Source organism: Pezoporus flaviventris, unplaced genomic scaffold, assembly GCF_033815535.1.
Source record: "Pezoporus flaviventris isolate CSIRO_AGI_PZ_B2104156 unplaced genomic scaffold, CSIRO_AGI_Pfla_v1 ptg000013l, whole genome shotgun sequence".
NCBI classification, from domain to species: domain Eukaryota; kingdom Metazoa; phylum Chordata; class Aves; order Psittaciformes; family Psittacidae; genus Pezoporus; species Pezoporus flaviventris.
In genome coordinates this window covers 36,452,968-36,473,980 of record NW_026892561.1, presented here as the reverse complement: position 1 = coordinate 36,473,980, position 21,013 = coordinate 36,452,968, and the positions used below count along the sequence as shown (strand labels likewise).

General features: G+C 54.5%; 2 protein-coding genes across 3 annotated transcripts; both read left to right on the top strand.

Annotated features, from left to right (window-relative positions):
* The first annotated feature begins 673 nt into the window (after positions 1-673).
* On the top strand, positions 674-3,521 carry LOC133268948 (carboxypeptidase N subunit 2-like). 2 transcript variants are annotated; one of them, XM_061452813.1, is made up of 2 exons: positions 674-861; positions 1,676-3,521. In XM_061452813.1, exons 1-2 carry the CDS (start codon positions 850-852, stop codon positions 3,314-3,316), a joined length of 1,653 nt encoding a protein of 550 aa, XP_061308797.1. In that variant the 5' UTR covers positions 674-849; the 3' UTR covers positions 3,317-3,521. The 2 variants fall into 2 exon arrangements, with proteins under 2 accessions (XP_061308797.1, XP_061308798.1); XM_061452814.1 differs by having other exon boundaries at positions 741-861; positions 1,753-3,521.
* Positions 3,522-4,461: 940 nt separating this feature from the next.
* LOC133268945 (insulin-like growth factor-binding protein complex acid labile subunit) lies at positions 4,462-9,769 on the top strand. The gene is made up of 2 exons (XM_061452807.1): positions 4,462-5,585; positions 7,133-9,769. The coding sequence occupies exons 1-2, from the start codon at positions 5,518-5,520 to the stop codon at positions 9,681-9,683; spliced, it is 2,619 nt and encodes an 872-aa protein (XP_061308791.1). The 5' UTR covers positions 4,462-5,517; the 3' UTR covers positions 9,684-9,769.
* The last annotated feature ends 11,244 nt before the right edge of the window (positions 9,770-21,013 follow it).

The following is a 21,013-nucleotide window of genomic DNA, read 5'->3' as shown; positions in this document are numbered from 1 at the left end:
TGATGGAGACACTGACTGCCTACTGCACACTTTACTCAGTGCCACCCCAGGGGTGGGAGCTCGCATGCCTCCCTTCAGAGCTGGTTGCTGTGGGCTTGCATCAGCTGAGTTCCTCTGTGTTCACTGTGTGCTCCATCAGCCTGGCTGAAGTGTCCCTTCCCCTGCCCCTCAGTGTGCCCCCGTGGCAGCGGCCTCCCCAGCCTGTTCCAACACAGGCCCCTGCAAGGCAGCCCTCACGGTGGTGTATGCTGCTCTCCTAAGCGGATTGCAAGTTCCCAGGGAATCCAGCTGGTCCACAGGCCCCTCTGGCCATCCCATGGCCAGCTGGGTGCACTTCATGGGATGCAAAACACATGATGCATCTCAAGGTGATGGTCCAGGGTGGTCCCCTCCCCATAGCATTGCCTTGCCTTGCTAAGCTGTGCCTGGTCCCCTCTCTCATGCAAAAGATGGGTGCTAGCACTATTTCCCAGTGAGATTTCATAAAGTCTAGGGGAAATCTCAGGGGGAATCAACCATGCTGACCTTGGTGTGGGACTAGTGCCGACTGTGGCAGCAGCACCCTGCCACCGTCCTCAGGCCAGTGGATGTCTGGGGCCGGGACCCCACTTCCCTGCCAGGATGCTCACCGGCAGCTGACTCTGGCCTCACCTCCTGTCCCTCTGCGGCTGGGTTATTTTTGAAGCGCTCCAAGGACGCCGGTTGTTGTTGCCGATAAGCAGCGAGGGGCAGCTCCGCCTCAGCAGGCACAGCTCCCTGCAGGTTTCCCATCTGCCCCAGAAAACATTGTTTCATCTTGGTGAGCAGCCTCCCTGCAAACCTGCTGCGGGCTCCGTGGTAGTCTCCACGATGCTACACTCGGTAAGTGGTGGCCATGCCACTTGGGTAGCGTGGGGGGCCTGGGATAGGTGGAAATCGCTGTTGGTTGTGGTGAAAACAAGTGGGATGGTGGAAAGTGGAAAGGAAAAGCCAACACTGCTGTCGAGCACCAACTAAGCCCAGGATAGCCCCACTTGTGAGTGTTGTCTACATGTGGGCATTGCTGGGGCTGGGCAGCATCTCCTGTCATGCAGCAGCAATGGCAATGTATCCAAAGTAGGGATGGACTGGCAGAGGTCTGGAGGCCACTGCCTCAAAAAGCGAATCCCATGGACTGGGAACAGGCATTTGATCAAACTCAATGTCCCTCAGGCAGGTTGGATGAAGTACTTAATGGGCAGTTAGAAATAGAGCTGGTGGAGCCTGCTCATTTTGTCACTGAGTGCAGGGCAGCCCTGCAGCGTTATCCCCACCACCCAGTGTGTGCAGCAAACCCTGTGCTTCACATGCTTCCTCCCAAAGAATGTGGGGACCTTTGGTGAGGGTGGCACCACCCTTGTTGTGACAGGGTGGGCTAGAGTGGGACTGGGATTCAAGGTAGGAACCCCAACGGACCGCATGGGGGAGATTTGCGAGGGGAGCACTCTCCATTCCCGCACAGGGAGCACTGAGTGGTGCAGGCAGCTGGGGCTGGAGGGCTGCCTCCATGGCCTTGCAGCTGCCCATGCCAGCAGTGTCCCACAGATTGCTCCTGCTGCATTTTTGGCCGCGGAAGCCATTTCCTCAGCAGTGCCGGCCTGATGGTACAGATTTCTGCCTCACTCAGGCAGGTGATGAGGCTCGGCTCCTTCTCCAGTGCAGGCTGGCGGTCTACACGCTGCTGGGACTGGGGTTCCTGCTGGTGAGGGGGCTGCCCCTACCCTGCCCCTCCAGTTGCCAGTGCTATGACACCTCCAAAGTCTTCTGCTCGGAGGAGAGGATGCGGGAGATCCCAGTGGGCCTGCCAGGGAACGCCACCCAGCTCTTCTTTGTGGAGACGGCCCTGAGAAGTGTCCGCAGTGGGGCTCTGGGCTTCAGCACCACCCTCACCAAGTTGGTCTTCCTCAACAATAACATCCAGGACCTGGAGGACGGTGCCTTTCAGGGGCTGCCCGGCCTCACCGAGCTGGAAGTGTCAGGTAACCCCTTGCCAGCAGTCAGCCCCAGGTTGCTGGCGGGTCTGCCCAGCCTCAGCAAGCTCTCCCTGGGTGCCAATGCCCTCCGCTCCCTGCAGCCAGGGCTCTTCGCCTCTGCCTGCTGCCTGCAGGACCTGCGCTTGCCGGGGAACAGGATCGAGGCACTGCCCCCCGGCATCTTCCGCCCGCTCCGGCACCTCCAGACCCTGGACCTCTCGCAGAACGTCCTGACTGAGCTGCCAGCAGAGCTGCTGGTGCCCCTCACCGCCCTCCGCCTCCTCAAGCTCAGTGACAATCTGCTGGCGCGGCTGCCCCACGGAGCTTTTGGGGCGCTGGGCCTGCTGGCCGAGCTCCACCTGGATGGGAACCGGCTGGAGGAGCTGCCAGCCAACGCCTTTGCGGGGCTGGGGGTGCTGCGGCGGCTGCAGCTGCAACACAACGCTCTGGGCAGCCTGTCCCCTGACATCTTCACTGGTCTCCCGAACCTCACCGTCCTCAGCTTGGAGGGCAACCGCCTGGCCACCCTGCCTGCCACCCTCTTCACCGGCACCCCTCGCCTCCTCCACCTTTCCCTGGCTCGCAATGGGCTGGAGATGCTGCCCCAGGGACTCTTTGCCAACCTGTCTGTGCTTCAGACCCTGGTGTTGTCATATAACTCCATAGACCACCTTCCCGCCGGGGTTTTCCAGGGTCTGGCGGAGCTGGCAACGCTGCATCTGAGCCACAACAACCTCTCCAGCCTGCCGGCCGGGCTGCTGAGAGGGCTGCCCCTCCTCACTGCCCTGGCGCTGGACCACAACCGCCTGGCCCGCCTGCCTCCGGGGCTCTTTGATGCCAATGAGGAGCTGGTGCGAGTGGGGCTGGGCAGCAATCCCTGGGTCTGTGATTGCCACCTTGCCTATCTCCTGAGCTGGCTCCAGGGCTTTGCCGAGCCCCTCACCCATGCGCAAGCCTCCTGTGCCAGCCCAGCTGCTCTCCAGGGACGGTCCCTGCTGGAGGTCCCCAACAGGCAGCTGCAGTGCCCGGGAGCACCGGGTGTCACCCCGGAGGAGGGCTGGAACGGGGAGCACGGTCCAGGGCAGTGCACCTACAGGAACCCCGAGGGCACCGTAAGCATGACCTGTGATGCCACAAGCTGCCAGCAGCTCAGCCTTCACCTTCCTCCTCCTTCTCCTCCTCCCAGGCAGGCAGCGGGGCTGGGGCCGGTGTACCAGGGTGCCTGGGTGCTGCACTCCCGCTGTGGCACACTGCAGGTCAATGTGCTGGTCACCGCACAGAGCAGGGATGAGGCCACATCTCCAGGTCTTCCCACTGCGCCCTAGAGCTCGGGCAGGAGCCTGATTCTGCTCCACTCTTGCACTGGCAGCCTCTGAACCAGCCTGGGAAACAGCACCCCGTCTTGATCGGCTACCCCTACTATGGTCAGCAGCTGTCACCGAGCTCTCCACAAAAGCTGAGCTGGTGGTATTTATTCTTCCAGCTGTGTGCTTCCTGTATATTTCAAATGTAATTAAAATATATATATTATTTCTGTGTAACCAGTTACTATGGCAGAGAGAGGAAACACTGCTCTTCTGCTTCTGTCTACATATCTGAGGGAAATGGTGAAGGTTGCCATGGTGCAATGGGGACTTGCCTGGGGTTGTGCATGGTGTGGCAGGGGTGGAGGTGCCTGGCAGGGTGCAGGTGCCACTTTCTGGCATGCTCATCCCTGCCTACTGAAGCTCTCCAGGCCCATCTCCTGCCCCCCTTTCTCTCAGCAGCGCAGAGACCCATCTGCAGCCTGGCACTAACCCCCTGGCATGCATGGGTTTGGGGTGTCCAAGGGAGACATGACAAGTGCTGCCCAGCGAGGGGCATGGGCTGCCTGGCTGCAGGGGGGCTCAGCCCAGGGTTGTGCCCCGGCAGGTCCCCCATCTCCCCCCGACAGGGCTGGGCCCGCAGCCCCGGAGGCTGCACCGGGGAGGCTCGGGGACCATGAAGATGTGGCAGAGTCCCCGCGGCGCTGCCCACGCAGGGGGGGCAGGTAAGGGGGGTCCTCCCCTAAGAGCAGGAGCGTGTTGTGCGTGCATTGACTTGTGCGTGTGTGCGAGGCGCACGCCCGAGGCTGCTGCACCATCTTGCGGCCGCTGGGCCAGTGTTCGCTCCGGGACCACGGAGCGCCGGGAGAGCCCGGCCAGCCCCGGCCACGCACTCTCCTTAGAGCCAGCACTGCCGGCCCTGCCCCGACAGGGCAGCCGGGGTCCTTGCTTGGAGCTATGCGTCCCTGCCAGCCCTTTCCCAGGAGAGTCCGTGTCGTGTCAGCCCGACCTGCTCCGGCAGCTGGCTGCCATCCTGGCCGTGCTCTGGACTTCTCGCCCCTTGCTCCTGGTAGGAAGGTGGGTAATGCTGCACCCCCAGACACGGTCCTGCACGGCAACCCTGCTGCCTGTCTGCACAGGGGACTGCCACTGTTCCGCTCCATCTCCCAGCTGATACTGCATGACCACCTCAGGCTGGACCAGGGGTGTTGTGGCTGGCTGCAGCTTTCCAGATTCTGGCATAGCTGCCACGCTGAGGCATTGGGAGGCTGATGTCACTCCCACTATGAGCTTTCTCATTCACCCTTGGTTCCCACCACCCTGCAGCTTATGGAGTAACCTGCCATCAAGTGAGTGGGGACCTGGACACACATGGCTTTGATGCTGGAAAGGGGTAAGGCTGCTGAAAATATGCAGGAGTTTGTGTGGTTTTGAATCTGCCAGGAAAGGTATAATGAAACCCAGCAAGCACCAGCTGAGCCTTAATAAGAGCAGGTGGAAACCGATGAAGAAATGTTTGAATGCAATTAGTGCAATTATCCATTGAGAAGCAATGTAATTTTAAGTCTTTGCAACAAACAGGGCTTCTTTCCACAAGATGCCCTGCACCAGCCAGGAGCCTTGGGTGTCACTGTGGCTTGGGTGTCTTTGGCTTGTGCTAGGGTGGAGAAGAGCACAACACAGCTCCAGACCTGAGGCCAGCAAGGTGTGAAGGTGCAGTGCTTAGCCAAGAATCTGGGTGTCAGTGTACCTGTCCTGCCACACGTCATCCCTGCTCCAAGCTTAAATAAATGGCTTCAGAGCAGCACCTTTAGCTATGTAAACTAATTCCTGAGGGAGGAAACAGCAGGATATTTTTAATAAGAAGAGCTTCAAATAGGAAATCTCCTTTCTGTTGTGTTAGTGGGGGTGGTGCTGGTGAAGCTGGTGGGTTATCCTGGTGGATATACTGGGCTGCAGAGGCCATCGGCTACAAAACAGACTAGCCTGGAGATCTTCAGGTTTCCCTGGACGTGACGAGTCAAGTGGTGTCAGCAGATAACGCCTAGTGAGTACGTGCCTCCATCCCATCTGAGGGGTTTCAGCAACAACATCCCGCACAGGGGGCACAGCTCCACTGCCTCTCCACAGCCATCCGTTATCTCCCCACCCAGACCTGAGCCCTGTGTCTCGCATGAAACCAAGCCCTGTGCCTGGGCTGTGGATAAAGAGCTAGCCAGGTGATGGACCCCTGTCTGCTGGCCTCACTCGTCTCTCCGGCAGCTGGACTCATTTGCAAGTGCTCAGCCAAGTAAGTGATGCAAACCACTGTGTTTTGCTGTTTAAATTGTGCTGGAAGGGGTTGCTCTAGGGGGCTGTTGATGGCTTCCTTGCAGCATGGAGCAGGAGAGGCTTGAGCACTGTGAGCTGGGGCTGTCCCTTGGTGTCCCTGTGCTGTTGGAGGGTGGCACAAGTACAGGACCACACTGAGGTCCACTGCAGCCACACGGGGTGAGGGAGGGCTTTAAGAGCTTTGCAGTTCCAAATTGCTTATTTTCATGCCCAAGCACTCAGCCCAGCCACCCCCACCTGCGCACTTAGCCTATGGCACTGCTCCTGCAGCTGAAGTGAAGCAGGCACTTAAGCACCTGCAGACCCAGCTCCTGCACCCGAGTCTCCGTGGCAAGAGGATGGGCAGGGGTCAGCAGCATCTTCTGCCCTGAGGAGCCCCATGGGGCAGGTGGCACGTACATCACCTCCCATTGTTTTCTCTCTGAACCCAGTGGCTTTCGGCCTCCTGTATTTGCTGAGCTTTCAGCATTTTTAGGAAAAAGAAAAAAGCTTTTCATAGCAAATCTACCCTCCTAGCACAAGTTTTTTTTTGCATGGTGAGCTTTGATGGACACCAAAGAAGCAACCAACAGCACTTCCCTTGCTCCCACCCAGGGCTGTGAAGCTGGAAACTACAGTCCCAGTATGATGTTCATGGCAGTTAAATTCCAGCTAATGTGTCAGCAGAGTGTTTCCAAATGACTGGACGGAAGTGATGGGCTTTACATGACTGGTGGGTGTGCATCTGTGACTTCACTTCCTAACTGCAGGTCAGAGCCCTAAATCTTGGGTATTAAAGACTACATTTGTGGACTCTCATTAATGTTTTAATGAGCCTTGCTCTAAAACTTGGTTGCTGCTCACAAGTTAACCATTTTTATCTGACAGAGCTGCATAACCAAGGCCAAAATATAATGCAATTAGCAAGAATCCTGAAAAGGAGATGCTTAGAAGCTGTCTTTTAAATGACCCCTGGACTGAGAAAAGCACCAATGAAATAGCAAGTGCATCCAGCACAGTGTGGGAATTCCAAGTAAACAAGGTCATCTGGTGTTGACTGGCTCCCAGGACCCTTGCTGATCCCTCATTAACAAGCACAGGGCTGTCTGATTCTGTTGTTGCATGAATGGGCTGTTGCCCTGCTGAGTAACCAGACCCACTGGGGCAGTGCTAATGGGCAGCAGCACTGTGCCTTCTTCACCCAAACAGATGCTGAGCTACAGGCCAGGCGTGGGAGAAGGAAGGACAGGGAACAGACAGTCCAGCCCTTGCTCCTCCTGGAGCATCTCCCAGTGCCAAGCCATGAGCTGGCACGCTCTCCCTTCATCTCTGTCCCTGGATACCAACAGCAGCAGACTTTTGTAACTGCAGTGCATATTGGCTTGTATGGTGTCTCTTTTTCTCACGAGTTATGATGTGTGAAGAGTCCCGGGAGCTGAGCAGCTGTGCAGTGCCACAGTTCATGAGCTGTGGAAAGAGATTTTTATTTTTCTTCTTCGTAACTGGTTTTTACAACCTCTTTTTCAGGACAATGTACCAGCATTTCCTTTTCTTTTTCTTTCTTTCCTTCCATCTCCATAAATGCCAAGATCAAACCCTGGATGAAGATCCATATGAAATGCCCAAAGACTACCAGGAGATCTACAGAGGGACAAAAAATGATGTCAAAGAGATCCCAAAGATTGCAAAGCCCTTCATTTCTGAGATGATCTTTGTGCAAACCAGCATCACTGCTATAAGGAAAGGTGCCTTCAGGTACATGCCCAACCTGGTCAAGATTTTGTTTATTGGCAACAAGATCAAGACAATTGAACCTGGAGCCTTTGATAATTTGGACAACCTGAGGGACTTGGACATCTCTGGTGCCTTGTTAGAAGAACTAGCTGTGGGAACTTTCCAAAACCTCCCAAGCTTGCAGAGGCTGGAGCTGAGAGACAGCCACCTCAGATACATCCCCAAAGGACTGTTTGATGGGCTGGGAAGTTTGGGGGAGCTCTCCCTGCACATCAATGCCATCCCTTCTCTTCCAGAAGGCATTTTTGATTCTCTTGTCAATCTAACGTTTTTGGACCTGGCCAGAAACAGGATCACGACTCTTCATGGGGATGCCTTCAGCCAACTTGCACAGCTGCAAGTCCTCCGGCTCTATGAGAATGAGTTGCAGGACCTCCCGGAGGGGCTGCTGGACAGACAGACAGGGCTGCTGGAGCTCAACCTGCAGAGCAACAGGCTCAGGGTGCTGCCACCCATGCTTCTGAGGAATCTGCCTCACCTGGAGAAACTCCTCTTGGACAACAACCTCATCCAGGTTCTCCCACCTCAGGGCTTCTTTGGCTTAAACAAATTGAAGCTTCTCACCCTGGGTTCAAACTGCATTACAGAGCTCCCCTGCTGCCTTTTTGACGCCATAGCAAACCTGAGGGAGCTGGACCTGGGCAGGAACAGTTTGGCCACGCTTACAGACAGCATCTTCGTCAACCTCACATCTCTTGGCAAACTCATCTTGTCCCACAACCAGCTAGCAGCCCTGCCAGGAGGAGCTTTCACTGGGCTCAGCAAGCTCTCAGATCTCCAGCTGGACACAAATCATCTCTCTGCTCTGGATGATGAGGTCTTTGCTTCTCTCCCAAATCTGAAAACCCTCAACCTTCGGAAGAACCAGCTGGAGAGTGTTCCTCCAGGGCTTCTGGACCCCTTGAAGAAGCTCAGCTCAGTGTACCTAAGTGGGAACCCATGGAGATGTGATTGCAACCTCTGCTACCTGCGTAGCTGGATCCTAAACAACAGTGAGAAGGTCAAATTGTCCACCCAAGTGTCATGCAAGAGTCCACCCCACCTGGCAGGGCAAGCAGTGGCATCGCTGAGGGATGACCACTTAATTTGCCCAGCTACTCAGTCTATTTCATCTTTTTTTACTGCATCTTTGCCATCCACCTCCACATCATTGCAAGAGATTTCAACCTTCCTGCCCACTGCAGCAACAACCACCCTTTCCTTGGCAGCCTCTCCTGTCATGACACTGCCAACTATGCTGTCACCTGTCGCCACCTCTGCCATGTTACCATCCATGCCAATGGATGGATATCAACACTTCACCACTCCATCTCCAGCTACGCCATCCAAGGCCTTCATCACCACATCATCACCAGCTGTGCTGCCCAAGGTCTTCTTCACCACACCATCATTAACAAATGTGCCCAAGACCTCCATCACCACACCATCGATGGTGCTGCCTGAGACCTCCATCACCACACCATCACCAGCTGTGCTGCCAAAGGTCTCCATTGCTACCCTGTCATCAACCATGCTGCACAAGACTTCTATCACCATGCCATCACCATCTGTGCCAGAGGAGGCCTTCAGCCTGCGTCCAACTCCAGCCATCATAAGGCTACAGCCTCCTGGGACCACCAGCTCAGAGCCTGCATTGTCCACTCTAGCTTATGCTACCACACCAGCACCAACCAGCCCACTGGCAGCCACCACCAGACACATGCCTCCTGTTCTGGTGTCCACAGAGAGGCCAGCCACCATCCCATGGATGACATCCAACATCTCCCTCATCTCAATGCTCCCTATGGCGCTCTCGCCATCGCCCAGGGCTGCTGCACCAGGCACGGTCCTGCCAGCATCATACACCCTGACCCACCATGTTCCTGTAAGAGGCAGGAAGAGGGACCATGCCACTGTGAAGGGCTTGTCCACTGCTGGCACCCAGCCCACTCCCACTGCCCCTCAAAACGCTCTCACCACTGCAGGCACCATCCCATGCCCAGTGCCTTCCGTCCCCCCGGTACCAGACCACACGAGCCCCTGGCCACCCTCCCGGGTCCCCAGCAGCCATCACGCCTGGGGCTTGTCCATGCTGTCCAGCCCACAGCAGTGCCGGGTGTCCCTGGTGCTGGGCCTGGCAGCACTGGTGCTGCAGGCAGGCTGCACACTGCTCTGGGGGATACTCGCCTTTCTCCTCCAACAGGCCACCAGCCGCCGGGGCCGCTCAGCGCCACCGGTGAGGCTGCTGAGGCTCCAAGCCCTGGCCGCCCCAGGATCCCTCGAGCAAGCCTGGGCACCGCTTTGAGCTTCGCTGCCCTGCATGACCTGGGCAATGCCCGTCGTCCTCCTTTCCCGTCTGGAGCCACTGGGTGCCTATGTCATAGGATGAGGACTGTCCCAGCACCCAGGCTGTTTTGGGGTGCGTCCCTGGAGATTCTGTGCGCGGTCCTTCTGCCTCACGGGTCCTTCTGCCAAGCGACACTAGATGGCATCATGACACAAGCAGTATCTGCCACAGCCTGCCTAGACCCACCGGGAGCAGAGGGTCCAGGGTGACCTGTGGCCCTGGAGGTACCGCACCAAAATGCTGGACAAGCCGGACCCGGCCAGCTGGAGACATCGCTAGACCTCCTCGCAGAAGCCTTGGGGCTCCTGCCTGCATCTCCTCCCCATCCCTGGCAGATACCTGCAGGGTGCAAGTGGTCCTTGGGGAAGGACATCCCAAGGTTTCCTGCCCTACACCTTGGCTTCTTCCCCACATCCTGGATGTGTCAGTGCCTGTATGTCCATCACAACACTCTGACCTCTTCCTTTGTCTTCTCTCTTTCCTCCTCACTGATATTAAAAGCCTTCCCTGCACCTCTGCTGTGCACTGAAGGGCAACCAAGAAGAGTATTTTCATCTTAGGGCTTTTCTTGCCATGACCTACAATGGAAGATTCCTGTTGCTTGATGGAGTGTAGGGTCCCCAGTCAGCGCTGGCCATCAGGGACTTGTGTAGGACTAGGTTTGCACACCCTGCTGCAGACAGCGGCATAATGATACAATAGACTTGCTGTTCTTTCCCCTCTCAAATCTCATACCCCTGAGATCTGTTTGTAATGCTGCCTGCCCTGGCCTCTCTGGGAGAGTAATGTTTGAACATGGCTGGCTACATGGTTCTTATACCATAACTTCACCTGATGCTGAGCCCCAACTGCAGGCGTGGCACCAACTGGCACAGGAAGCTTGGGATGAAGGGGCTAATGCCCTTCATAACTGAAGGGCTGATGTGTGCTTTTACCTCCGCAGTCCTGGGCTGCCGCCAGGGCCAGGAAAGTGCCAAACTTCAACAGAAGTGTCTGTTTCTTTGGGTTTTCTGCCATCACAGAAAGTGCTGAAACTGTCACAGGAAAGCTTTAGCACAGGAGATCTTTTGAGCTGATGAACACAGGGGTTGTTCCTTAGTTTGGGTCTCTGCATGTTATTTTGCTCTAGGTTCAATGTTGATTTTTCACTGTGCCAATCAAGCTGCTCCCAAATTTAGTCACACTGCTCACTACAGGGGTGCAGGTATCTATCTATCTCCAAATCTTCGCCTTTGCTGCTGGCACCTGCCCTGCCTTTGGTGTGGGACACAGGGGCTGCCTGGCTTTAGAGGGTCTCAGAAAGGAGAACCTCTGAAAATCAATAGCCTGGACATGTGCTAGGCAAAGAGGAAGCGGTTCAGAAACCTCCTGGTGTGTAAGTTCCAAGTGCCCCAGCTCTCTGCCTGGTGCAAGACCAAGGGTGGGGGAAAGGTGCTTTTCGTTAGGGTATGTGCCTGAAGCTACGCGTTAAGGAGCTGGATATATGTCTTTGCTAAGAGCCTGTGCAGTGTTACAGGCCCTTCGGCTGCTCCTTGAAGTCCTGCTGACGGCTGTGAAATACGGGAGGCGAGCGCGGGGCAGCACATCTGGGCGGGATGGAGCGGGGCCGGGCTGGCACGGCGGGTAATAAGAGGCAGATGGGGGGAGGCAGTGTTTTCCTGGTAGTCCAGATGGGCTCGGCTTTATACTTGATTTAGAAGGTTTGAAAGTGGGGCCTGGCTGCTGGGGAACAGATCCCGAGCACTTCCCGGGGCAGTGAGGGGGGGTCTCTGCTGGCTTTTCAGATATTTAATGGCCCAGCGCAGTCTAAACAGGGAAGTACTTCGGGGTGAGATTAGCACAACATAATCACATCTTAAAAGGTCTTCAGAGGCACAAAGCACATCCGCTCTCATATTAATTACTTGTTATTAATAAAGCTGGGGTCAGGCTAGAGGTGCTCTCTCCTGAGCGTGCTGGTTCCCTCTTTGCAGAGCGCTGCTGTGTCTGAAAGCAGCACAAAGCCCCTCCAGCCTTCACCTGTGCCCACCCCGCTCCAGAAGCCAAATGGCCAAAATTCCTACAGCCACTTTTAAAACTAATTTGCCCCATAATACCCCCATAGCGCCATGCCTTTCTAAGTGCCCAGAACACTGCCGAGTGCTGTAAAATAATAATAGCCAGAGTGTTCTCAGCACGGGAATTTCCTGCTATGATTGATTCCTAATTTGCAATGAAAATACAGCCGCCCATGTTCCCAGGGCCAGGCTGGGCTCACAGGCAGGAGTCGTCTCCCTCCATTGCTGTGGGGCTGATCCCTGGAGGGCCACAGCTGTGCTGGGAGGAATTAGCAGCTCTTCCCATTAGCTCGCCGTGGGAGGGAAAGGCTGAGAAGCAGGCGGGATGCCGGGTGTCCTGGGAGTGATGTCCCTGGGCAGCCTCAGGGAAAACATGCTTGGATTTCCTCATCGCTGAGCAAGAACAGCCAGAGAGCACACAGGGATGGGGCAGAGCATGGGGGATCTGCACCGGGGAGACCAAAGCATAGGTTTGCTGCTTCGGAGCTGCAGCTTCTGCAATGCCAAGGGGAGGAGCCTTCCTCACAGCGGAGAGGTACATGGCCAGGAGAAGTGTCTAGGAGTGCACAGCACACCCTCCCCGCTATGCTGCAGGCAGCCTGGGCAGCCCTGCAGGACAGCCGCTGCATTCAGCAGCGCTCGATGGTTTTAAATCTGGGAATTTATCTGGTTTCTCTGAGCTCAGGTAAGATTTTAACATCCGCAGCACCCTGTGGCAAGGAGTACCCAGGATTGCCCACACACTAAATAAGGCAGCACATCACTTTGCTCTCACTCTGCTTGCTGCTCCTTGAGCAGGATGCTACTGGTTCTTGCATTGGAAAACAAAAGTTGAGCATCCTGTGTGGTGTCTTCAGGCTGCTTGAAACGCTAAAACTCTTTCCAGTTGCAGTGACTGACTGTGGTCCTCATAGTTATCCTCAGGTGAACAGCCAGTTAGAAGCAGGGACAAGGCACCATGTGTGTGCTGCCCTTGTGTGGTGCTGGGACTGGGGGTCTCCAACATTGCATGGCTGCCGCTGGCTTTCTTCCTGCTCTGTGCAGAGGAGATGTGGTTCCCACAGCCCTGTCACTCGTTCTGCAGTACTGATAGGTAACCCCGCAGGCCATCAGCCCTGCCGGGAGCCCCTGTCTCTGCCACCTGCCTCCAGTTCCCCTTCCTGTCCCTGGGAGCCCCGTGGGCAGGAAGGGGGCTCATGAGCTACAGCACTTTCTTGTGGCTGATGGGAAGGGGGGCAATGAACACCTGCATGTGGGGATCTGCACGATAACCCATGCAGGGAGCAAACCTGGGCCTCTGATGGGCAGGTCCCACTGCCGGCTTGCTGCTGGGAACCTGACCCAGCCCACAGCCGTGCTGCCACAGCTTCCACCCGGGTGCCTGCCTTCTGTGCTGACCCCAAACACGTGCCGTACCATGCCTGTGCCAAGAGCGGCATCTCACCAGCTGTTTGTGTGGTTTGAGCCCACATGTCTCCTGTGACTCCATGCCCCAGCAGGGTTTGGGGCTGGGGGCTGGCTGCTCTGTGTGCTGTGGGCAGGGTCAGGTAGGACTGATTTGGCACCAGCTCCCATAGGAGCAGTACTGCCTGGAGAGGTGAGATGTGCCACACAGGACCTGCAGGGTGAGGACCCAAGCTGGGGCAGTCCCTGGCAGAAGCAGCTGTATCTGCTGGGATCAGTACCAGCCTAAGGACCAGCCGAATAGCTATGGTATGTCCAGCATCCATCCATTCATCCATCTCCTATTGTGCTTGACAGAGATGACCATGGGCTGGCAGTCATTGCTTAGTGTTGCTGCTGTGCCCTCCCAATGCTGGTGATGGCTTTGAACACCAGCACCACTCCTTTGTGTGTCCTCTGGGTGGTCTCTCTCCCTCTCCGTCCTTCACCCACATCATCCCTCTTGTGCCCTCTCATGGTATCCACACAGCCGTGTGAGGCTGCCCCTTGCTGTGAAACCCTGCAAGCCTCATAGAGAAGGAGCTGAACTGAGACATTCATTCATCTGCTTTGGCCTTGGCATCTCCCAACCCTCTTGCAAAAGGGCTGCAGCCATGTCCCACTGGGGCAGGGGCCTGACCTCCAGGGCAGCTGGGGCAGGAAGAGGGCAGCGGGCAGAGGGGATAGAGCTCAAAGGGGTGCAGGGCTGGCACTCCCAGCATTCTTATCTTTGGTCTGCCTGCCTCATGCCTGGTGCTGCCCATGCTTTTATCCAGGATATGGGCAGGGCACGAGAGCAAGGGCAAGAAAAACCAGCTGGTGCATCCTTCCTTGGGCACGGGGAGACCCCAGAGGGGCGGAAGTTGCCTGTTTGTTTAAGGTGCAAACAAGTGCTATTAATCTGCTGCCTGTTTGTATTTCTTTAGAGCCCATGAGAGCGGGGGGGTGGGGTGTGGGGGGGTGTGTGTGCAGAGATGGTGTCTCCCCTTTGTGTGAGGGTAGGGTCAGGCTATTGGAAGTGGAGGTGAGAAAACACAGAGGGGCAGCTGGGACCTGCTTTGGGAGGGAAAGATTTTTTTCGGCTATTTATGATAATTAGTGGGAAACGTTCCTCAAGCGTTTCAGATGATTCTGTAATGAAGTTGGGCCTAATGTTCCCGCTTTGTTCCCCTGGAACCATTAAAAATCCCCCTTCTTTGGCTGCCTTAATGCAGTGCTGAAAAGGCACAATGGCATAAAAGTGGCTCTGGGCAGGGCGGCACGCCTCCTGCCCCGCCAGATAGAGCCCTTCAGAGCCTGCATTTTCTGGGTTATAAACCTCAGCGCTTGCAGTGTCTATGTGAAGGCTGCTGCGGATCCCGCGCCTGGAACTCCTTTACATCCCTGATGCTGATGTGAGTGCCAGCCAGACTGCACAACTCAGCATGCGGCACTCTCAGGAGGCCACAATGGCCAACACAAACAGACTGGAGTAAGAAAGGACAGGCACAGAGTCTCTTCTATGGAAAAGCGACTTTCGGCTTGTGGTTGTGCTGGGAATTTGCTGGGAGAGGACCCATCCCTGTGCAGGGGGAAATGGGGAGTACAGCCCCAGGGAAAGTGCTGTTCTGGGCCAGATCCTGCCCTGCCCCAGGCAAGGTGTGTGAAATCCAGCTATGACCCACGAGCAGGCTGCAAGAGCTGGCTCATTCTCATGCTTTTAGGAGTGGAAGGCTTCTCCAGCATAAGTGATGAAAAGAAAATCCACATGCCTGATCTCACACATCTACCAGTGCTATTTCCCCAAGGATGACGTGCAAAGCTAATGTGAGCTCTCCTGCTAAAGCTGTGATAAAAAGGGAAAATTGCAGGAGCTTTTAGCATTCTGTCGGGGACTGAAAGTGATGGCTTTCAGTGTCCCCATCAATATTCCCATCTAGACTCCAGCCAGTGAGCTCAGTGTCCCAGGCTGGGACACAGGACTGCAGCTGACAGGGGTGAGCCGCTCCACTCCTGGTCCACCTTCAGCTGGACAGTGGCATCTGCAAGGGAGCTGTGCCTGCTGGCCAGGTTCCTTCCTTCCCAACCACAGCCAGCGCTATTTAGATGGCAAGTGATAATAGGGGTCATGATCACATCACCCTTAATGCCCACGCACTGCCCCATGGCTGAAGCCGATGTGGCCCACTAAGGCATTAAATCATCAGGCTGGGAAGGAGAGGTTAAGGGCTGGGAGCACAGCTCTCTGGGAGCTGTCCTGTCTCTCCACCTCACTGCCCCAGCCGTAATCAAATGACCACCTCAGCTGCTTTTAATGGGGAAAAATTTGCAGACAAATTCCTGCCAGCGGGATGCTGAAACTCTCCTGGTTGACAGGATAAAGGTACCTGTCAGCTCACACTGTGGCTGGGGAGCCTCATGCTGGTTGTTGGGCTGGTGAGTCTGGGCAGTGTGGGAACAGGCCAGGAGGGCTCCTGGGAGGAGAAGAAGGGCTTTCCTTTTGCCCAGAGTAATTCATGGTGACAAAATGAGCCCAGCTGTGAATAAGCTGGAGCCCATACCTGTTGTGGCAGGTCCTGAAGCACCCCTTGAGTCACAATACCTCTGCCAGTGTCCATGTCTGTCCCAGCAATATTTCTGGAGGAAAAATCTCTAGATCCGCAATAAATTTTCTGTAGGAGCTGAAGTAGAGGTATTTGCACAGCTGGATGGAATATTGGACACTAGGATGGACTATTCGGTTGGCGTATGTCTGCAGGCACAAGTGATGGGTCCCAGGCAAAATGTGGTGTGTTTGGTGTCGGAAATGGGAACACCAGTGTAGGGTGCTGCCTGTATTATGCTTTCATCCTTCATGCCAAGCCAAATTGCTCTCTTTGCAAAGTTTGCTGTGGGAAACAGCTATCTCAATGTGTAAAGGTGATGGTAGAGAGGCTTTTGGACCATGGCAAGCCTGTGGCTTCCCAGGCAGCATGCGGCAGCTCTGGCCAAGACGCAACGTGTCTGATGGACTAGGCAGCTCCGCTAACACCAGCACACCTCCACCCTTTCACTCTGCTTCCACTCTGGGTGCAGCGATTGCTTTCCAACAGCTTATTTCCATAAGCTCTCAGCAGCGGCCAGAGACAAAACCTCAGGTATGGAGCATCAGCATGCTCCTGACCTTTCCCACCGCCGGACAAACAGAGCTGGCAGCACGAGGCAGGCGCACAAAGGCGCTGTGCCGGCCGGAGCGCTGACCCCGCCGTGCCACAGCTACCTGCTGCTCTGCCACAATGGCCCTGCGGCCCCGGCCGGCCTGCCGGGGTGATGAAAAAGGGCCCAAGATAATAATGAGGCTGACTACCACTGCTCTCTTCAGAGAACCGAGTCAACTCCTTGGGAAGAAAGGGAAAAAAGAGAAAAAAAAAGAAGAAAAAAAAAAAGGAGAAAGAAAAACCCCTCTTGGATAATAAAGAAGTAACAAATGAAGACTGAAAGCCTATAGAAGGCGTCTTAACCCAGCGAAGAAAAAAAATGTCAACATCTGTGGAGCTGTCTGCAAAAACAGACCAAACCCCTAATGAATACCCTCTAGAAAAGGCATTCACTCGAGGAAAGGCAAAAGGCTACATTTTTCTATGGAGGTATAAAGATTTTGATGAATCTGCCCTTTCCCTTTCCAGTGCAGTTGAACCAAGCACTAATGTTCATCTTCAGCTGTATTGAAGGGTGCGGAGGGGGGTTGAGGGGGGAAGAGTCTTGATCTGAAAGCTTATGAGGAGGGTGGATTTAGGAAGCCTGGATAGATGTCTGAGTACTAAAGCAAGGAAGAAAAGCAACAGGCATTAGAGAAAATACTGTTTAACAAGAGTTTCTTTAGTCAGCCCATTTGAGCAGAGATTGGTGTGCCATAAAGGTAATCCTCTTAGTGCTGACTTAAACATGTTTGTACAAAACAGGGAAATATAATATGAATGTAATAGTCACGTTTGCTAAAATGCTTAATAAAAAGACAAAAGTCCTTTATTTTGGTCCTTGGCTCCGGTGCGGGATTGGGGCACAGCAGATGTTTTCTCAGAAGTCTGCTTGGAAGAAAAGGAGAAAGAAATTGAGAATATGGTTGTTCCTGGCCGGCCAAGCCGCCCAGCACAACAGCATCTCCACCACCGTTGTTGCCCGTGAAGCCAGCTCTTGACTAGTGAGCGTCTATGCTCTCCAGTGTGAGAGGTGAGCCACCTTGGGTTTGAACCTATAAATAAACACTTGATGAGTTAGTAAACAAAGCGTGCTTCAGGTGGGGAGGCACACACATGGTTGTATTTACTGTCCCCAGAGGCTTTGATGTGGGAACAGTGTTAAGGAACAGTCTCCAAATGGAAAGGGTGCCGCTGCTCCTGAGCCAGACAGAGTTTAAGTCCTGGGCTGTCAGATTCAGGCCCAGCCAGAGCTGTTGTGGAGGGACCGTGACAGTCGTCTCAGGTGCTTCCTACCTTGTTCCATGGTCACAGCAGGAAAACCAATGGGTGCAGTTGCTGTAATCACCATCCTGATATCTATGCTAATCTCAGATGAATTTTAAAGAGACAAGTGAAATTTTGCAGGGTTTTCGGTTTGTGGTTTGGTTGGTTTTTTTTTTGTGTTTGTTTGGGGTTTTTTTTAATTGTCTTTAATATCACAATCATGGAAAATGCTAAATTGCTAACACTGCTAAATGCAGTGTTTGGTTTTGACTTAGCTTTTTAAACTTCCAGTTAGCATTGATGCTGTACAGCTGTACTGGCTAATGTTAAATGTATTAGATGTTTGTCTTGGGTAGTGTTGAAATACCAGCACTGTGAAATACCAGCGATACCGGCAGAAGGTGAGGTGATAATATCAGGTCACTTTTCCAGATCTAACAGTCAAACATTGCTATTCCACACTAAATTTCACACCTTTCTTCCAACCTGGGACAAAGAGCAGTGCTGCAGTATTGGGCAGCTCATGAAGTGGGGCAGAAAAGGGCATCTCCGTAACTGTCCTTGAGCCAGCATGACCCTGGGAGGCTGGTGGGCTCATGCATGGCACTGGGGAGCTCTTGACAGGACTAAAATGATGTATTTTTCTCTGTGTTTCTCAAATAGGTATCATCTTGCCTAAGGAGCCATGGTTTACTCCTGGGACAGCATGGGTGGATGCTGGCTGTTGGTGCTTGGTGGCATATGGGACTCGGGTCAAAGCTTGGGCTGAAGCCAGGGTTTGTGCTGCAGGTTTGGGTGCTTGGTCATGCCAGGGTGCCCCTACGATGCCACCTCCCAAAGATGTGGGAGTGATATGGGGACGGGGCTGCTTGCTTTCTGCTGTGGCAAATGTCAGTGCAAACTAGGTAAAACTTGTTTCCTGAAGAAAATTCCACTCTAATAGGAAAAGAAGTGCCCCAGTGGTTTTGGAAGCACATTGGATGTTTTCTGGTATGGCCTACAATGTGTACAGTGAATGCAAGGCATTTTCTGTGGAGAGCACATATTTTCCACAATAACAACATATTTTGTTGGGGGGGGGAAGTAAAAAATCATCCGGTCTCCCAATTAAGAATCAAGAGAAAAAGCTTCAAAAAAAAATAGCTTCAAAGGAAGCTATTTTCTGACCGTCAGTGCCCTGTGCTCAGGCACTGCAGCAGTGGGCAGCCATGAAGCAGCCCCTCCAGCTGCAGAGGAGTGAAGGGGAGCCTGAGGGTGAGCTGGGCTGGTACCTGGGCCTGGCTCCTGTTAGTGAGTACATGTGGTCACATCAATGCCATGTGGTTCAGATCCATGGCATCACCCAGCTCCTCTCTGTCATTCATCACATGACGGGGATGACAGGTCTTGCATTTCCTACCAGGCACTGCTTGGGAAGGTCTGCTGGGGCCACCAAGGCAGGTGGCAGCGCCAGGGTGAACCCAGCAGCATCTGGAGCCAGGCTGGTGGAGACATACCTGTAATGCAGTTCATCCATACCTGTGCAGCAGGATGACTGTGGCTGATAAGCTCTGGTGCTGGTCTTGGACAATCAGTCAAGGTTTGGGTGTGAAAGGATAAAAAAAGAATCAAACCAGCCAACTTGCTGACTGCAGAGAAGCAATGCATTTTTGGTAGTGGGAAAAAGGGAAATTGGTTGATCATTTGGGTCCAGTATCATAATTTTTTGGAGGCTGATTCCTTGGCTAAAGGAAAACTAAGCACGGGAGATTTTTCCTTGGTGCTCAGGGATGCTCTCTTGGGCAGCAGTGCCCTTGTTCTATGCTTGGCAGCAAATCTCATGTGTCACATCTTCCCAGGTGCCTCTGGAAGCAGTGCAAGTGCTGGAACAAGGCAGAGCAAAGGTCATCAAAACATTGCCAAGGAGCTGGCAGATGCTTGCTGTCTCTGTGACACCCCTCACACCCCAGCACTGAACTCCCAAGGCAGCAGGCACAGTGTGCAGTCCCATGTTGGGTGCAGGGGAGCTGAGCACCCGCGATCTGTGTCTGGGGAAGATAAATGCAAAGGGCTGAAAGGTACAGCAGCCCTGTGGGTAGCGCTAGTATCTTCTTGGTGCCTCCTCGTGGTTTCTCCCACGCCTGCTTTGTTTCTCTCTCTCTGTTATCCCAATGGTGACAGCAGGGCCTCCAAACAACCCTGCTATGTTTCCTTCCAGCACACCTGGTTCCCAAGCCTCGTGTGCGAAAGGCACATTTCTTCACCAGCAATGTCGTTACTGTAATGGGAACAACGCAGTTTACAGCCCTATAAACCCCACGTCCTTCTGTGCAGGCTCCTCTTACGTGATGCTAATGCTTACAAGATGTGCAACGCTGTGGGACAGCTCTGGTAACCAACGCCCTAGCTCGTGTTTTACATTGCTCTGCAGCCGCAGCCTTTGCTAATTAATCCCAGGGATGAACCTCCTGCTATCGGCAGCCCCGCGGCCGCTGGGATGAGCAGTGCCCACCGCAGCTCCCGGCTCTGTGAGAGAGCACAAGGCAATGGGTACCCCCCGCTGCAGCCCACCCTCGGTCCCTGCTTTCCTCCACACATTGGGGCTGTTTATAGCACGGTGCTGGCCAGGGCTCGGCGGGATGCCCAGGTGCTGGGGAAGCACGGCATTGTCACGCAGGGGCGTTGTGATCACACACTGCGGCTAACGTGATTTACATCCCATATTCAACCTCTGGCGACTTCAAAGCTTGGGCGAGAGGGGGATTAAGCAGAGGGGCTGGGGCCAGGGGAGCCGGGGGGGGGGGGGGGGGGGGGGGGCGGCTCACCTTTGAGCTCCCGTCATCCCCTCCCCACAGTACCCGGGATAATCATCTCCCTTTGTGCTGCCGGGGAAAGCCGGGGTGCAAACACAGGGACCTTGTCAATATTGGTTTTTGAGAAGACTTTTTTCTATTCTCCCATGTCTGGAGTTTTTGTACCCAAATCCCCCTGGGGCTGCCCAGTCTTCCCCTGGGAAATCGGGATCCCGGAGGTCCCTGCTAACACCAGCCATTGATTGAAATTTCACACCCACCTGTTTGCACACAAGATTTAATTTGGTTGATTCTTCATGCCCTTTTCCTGCTTAATCGTCAACCTATTGACCTTAATATTAAAAGGGGCTAAGAGCGAGGGAGAGAGAGACTAAGTTTCTGTAAGGGAACAAAAGCTTCCAGAGAATAAAGTAGGCACAGCCAGCCCTGAGCTAATGAGTCCCTGCCGCATACAGGAGCAGAAAATGCTGTGCGCTGCCCTTGGCTGGTGCAGCGGTCCTCTCCTGTGTGCGCAGGGCACGTTTCACTGCCTGTCCCTTTCCTTGCTGCCCTTTACAGGACCCACAGGGTTAAGG

Excerpts from the sequence above, each read along its gene's own strand:
- LOC133268945 (XM_061452807.1), top strand. The coding sequence starts at position 5,518 with ATGGACCCCTGTCTGCTGGCCTCACTCGTCTCTCCGGCAGCTGGACTC. Across the intron at positions 5,586-7,132 it reads ATTTGCAAGTGCTCAGCCAA|GACAATGTACCAGCATTTCC; the intron begins GTAAGTGATGCA and ends CCTCTTTTTCAG.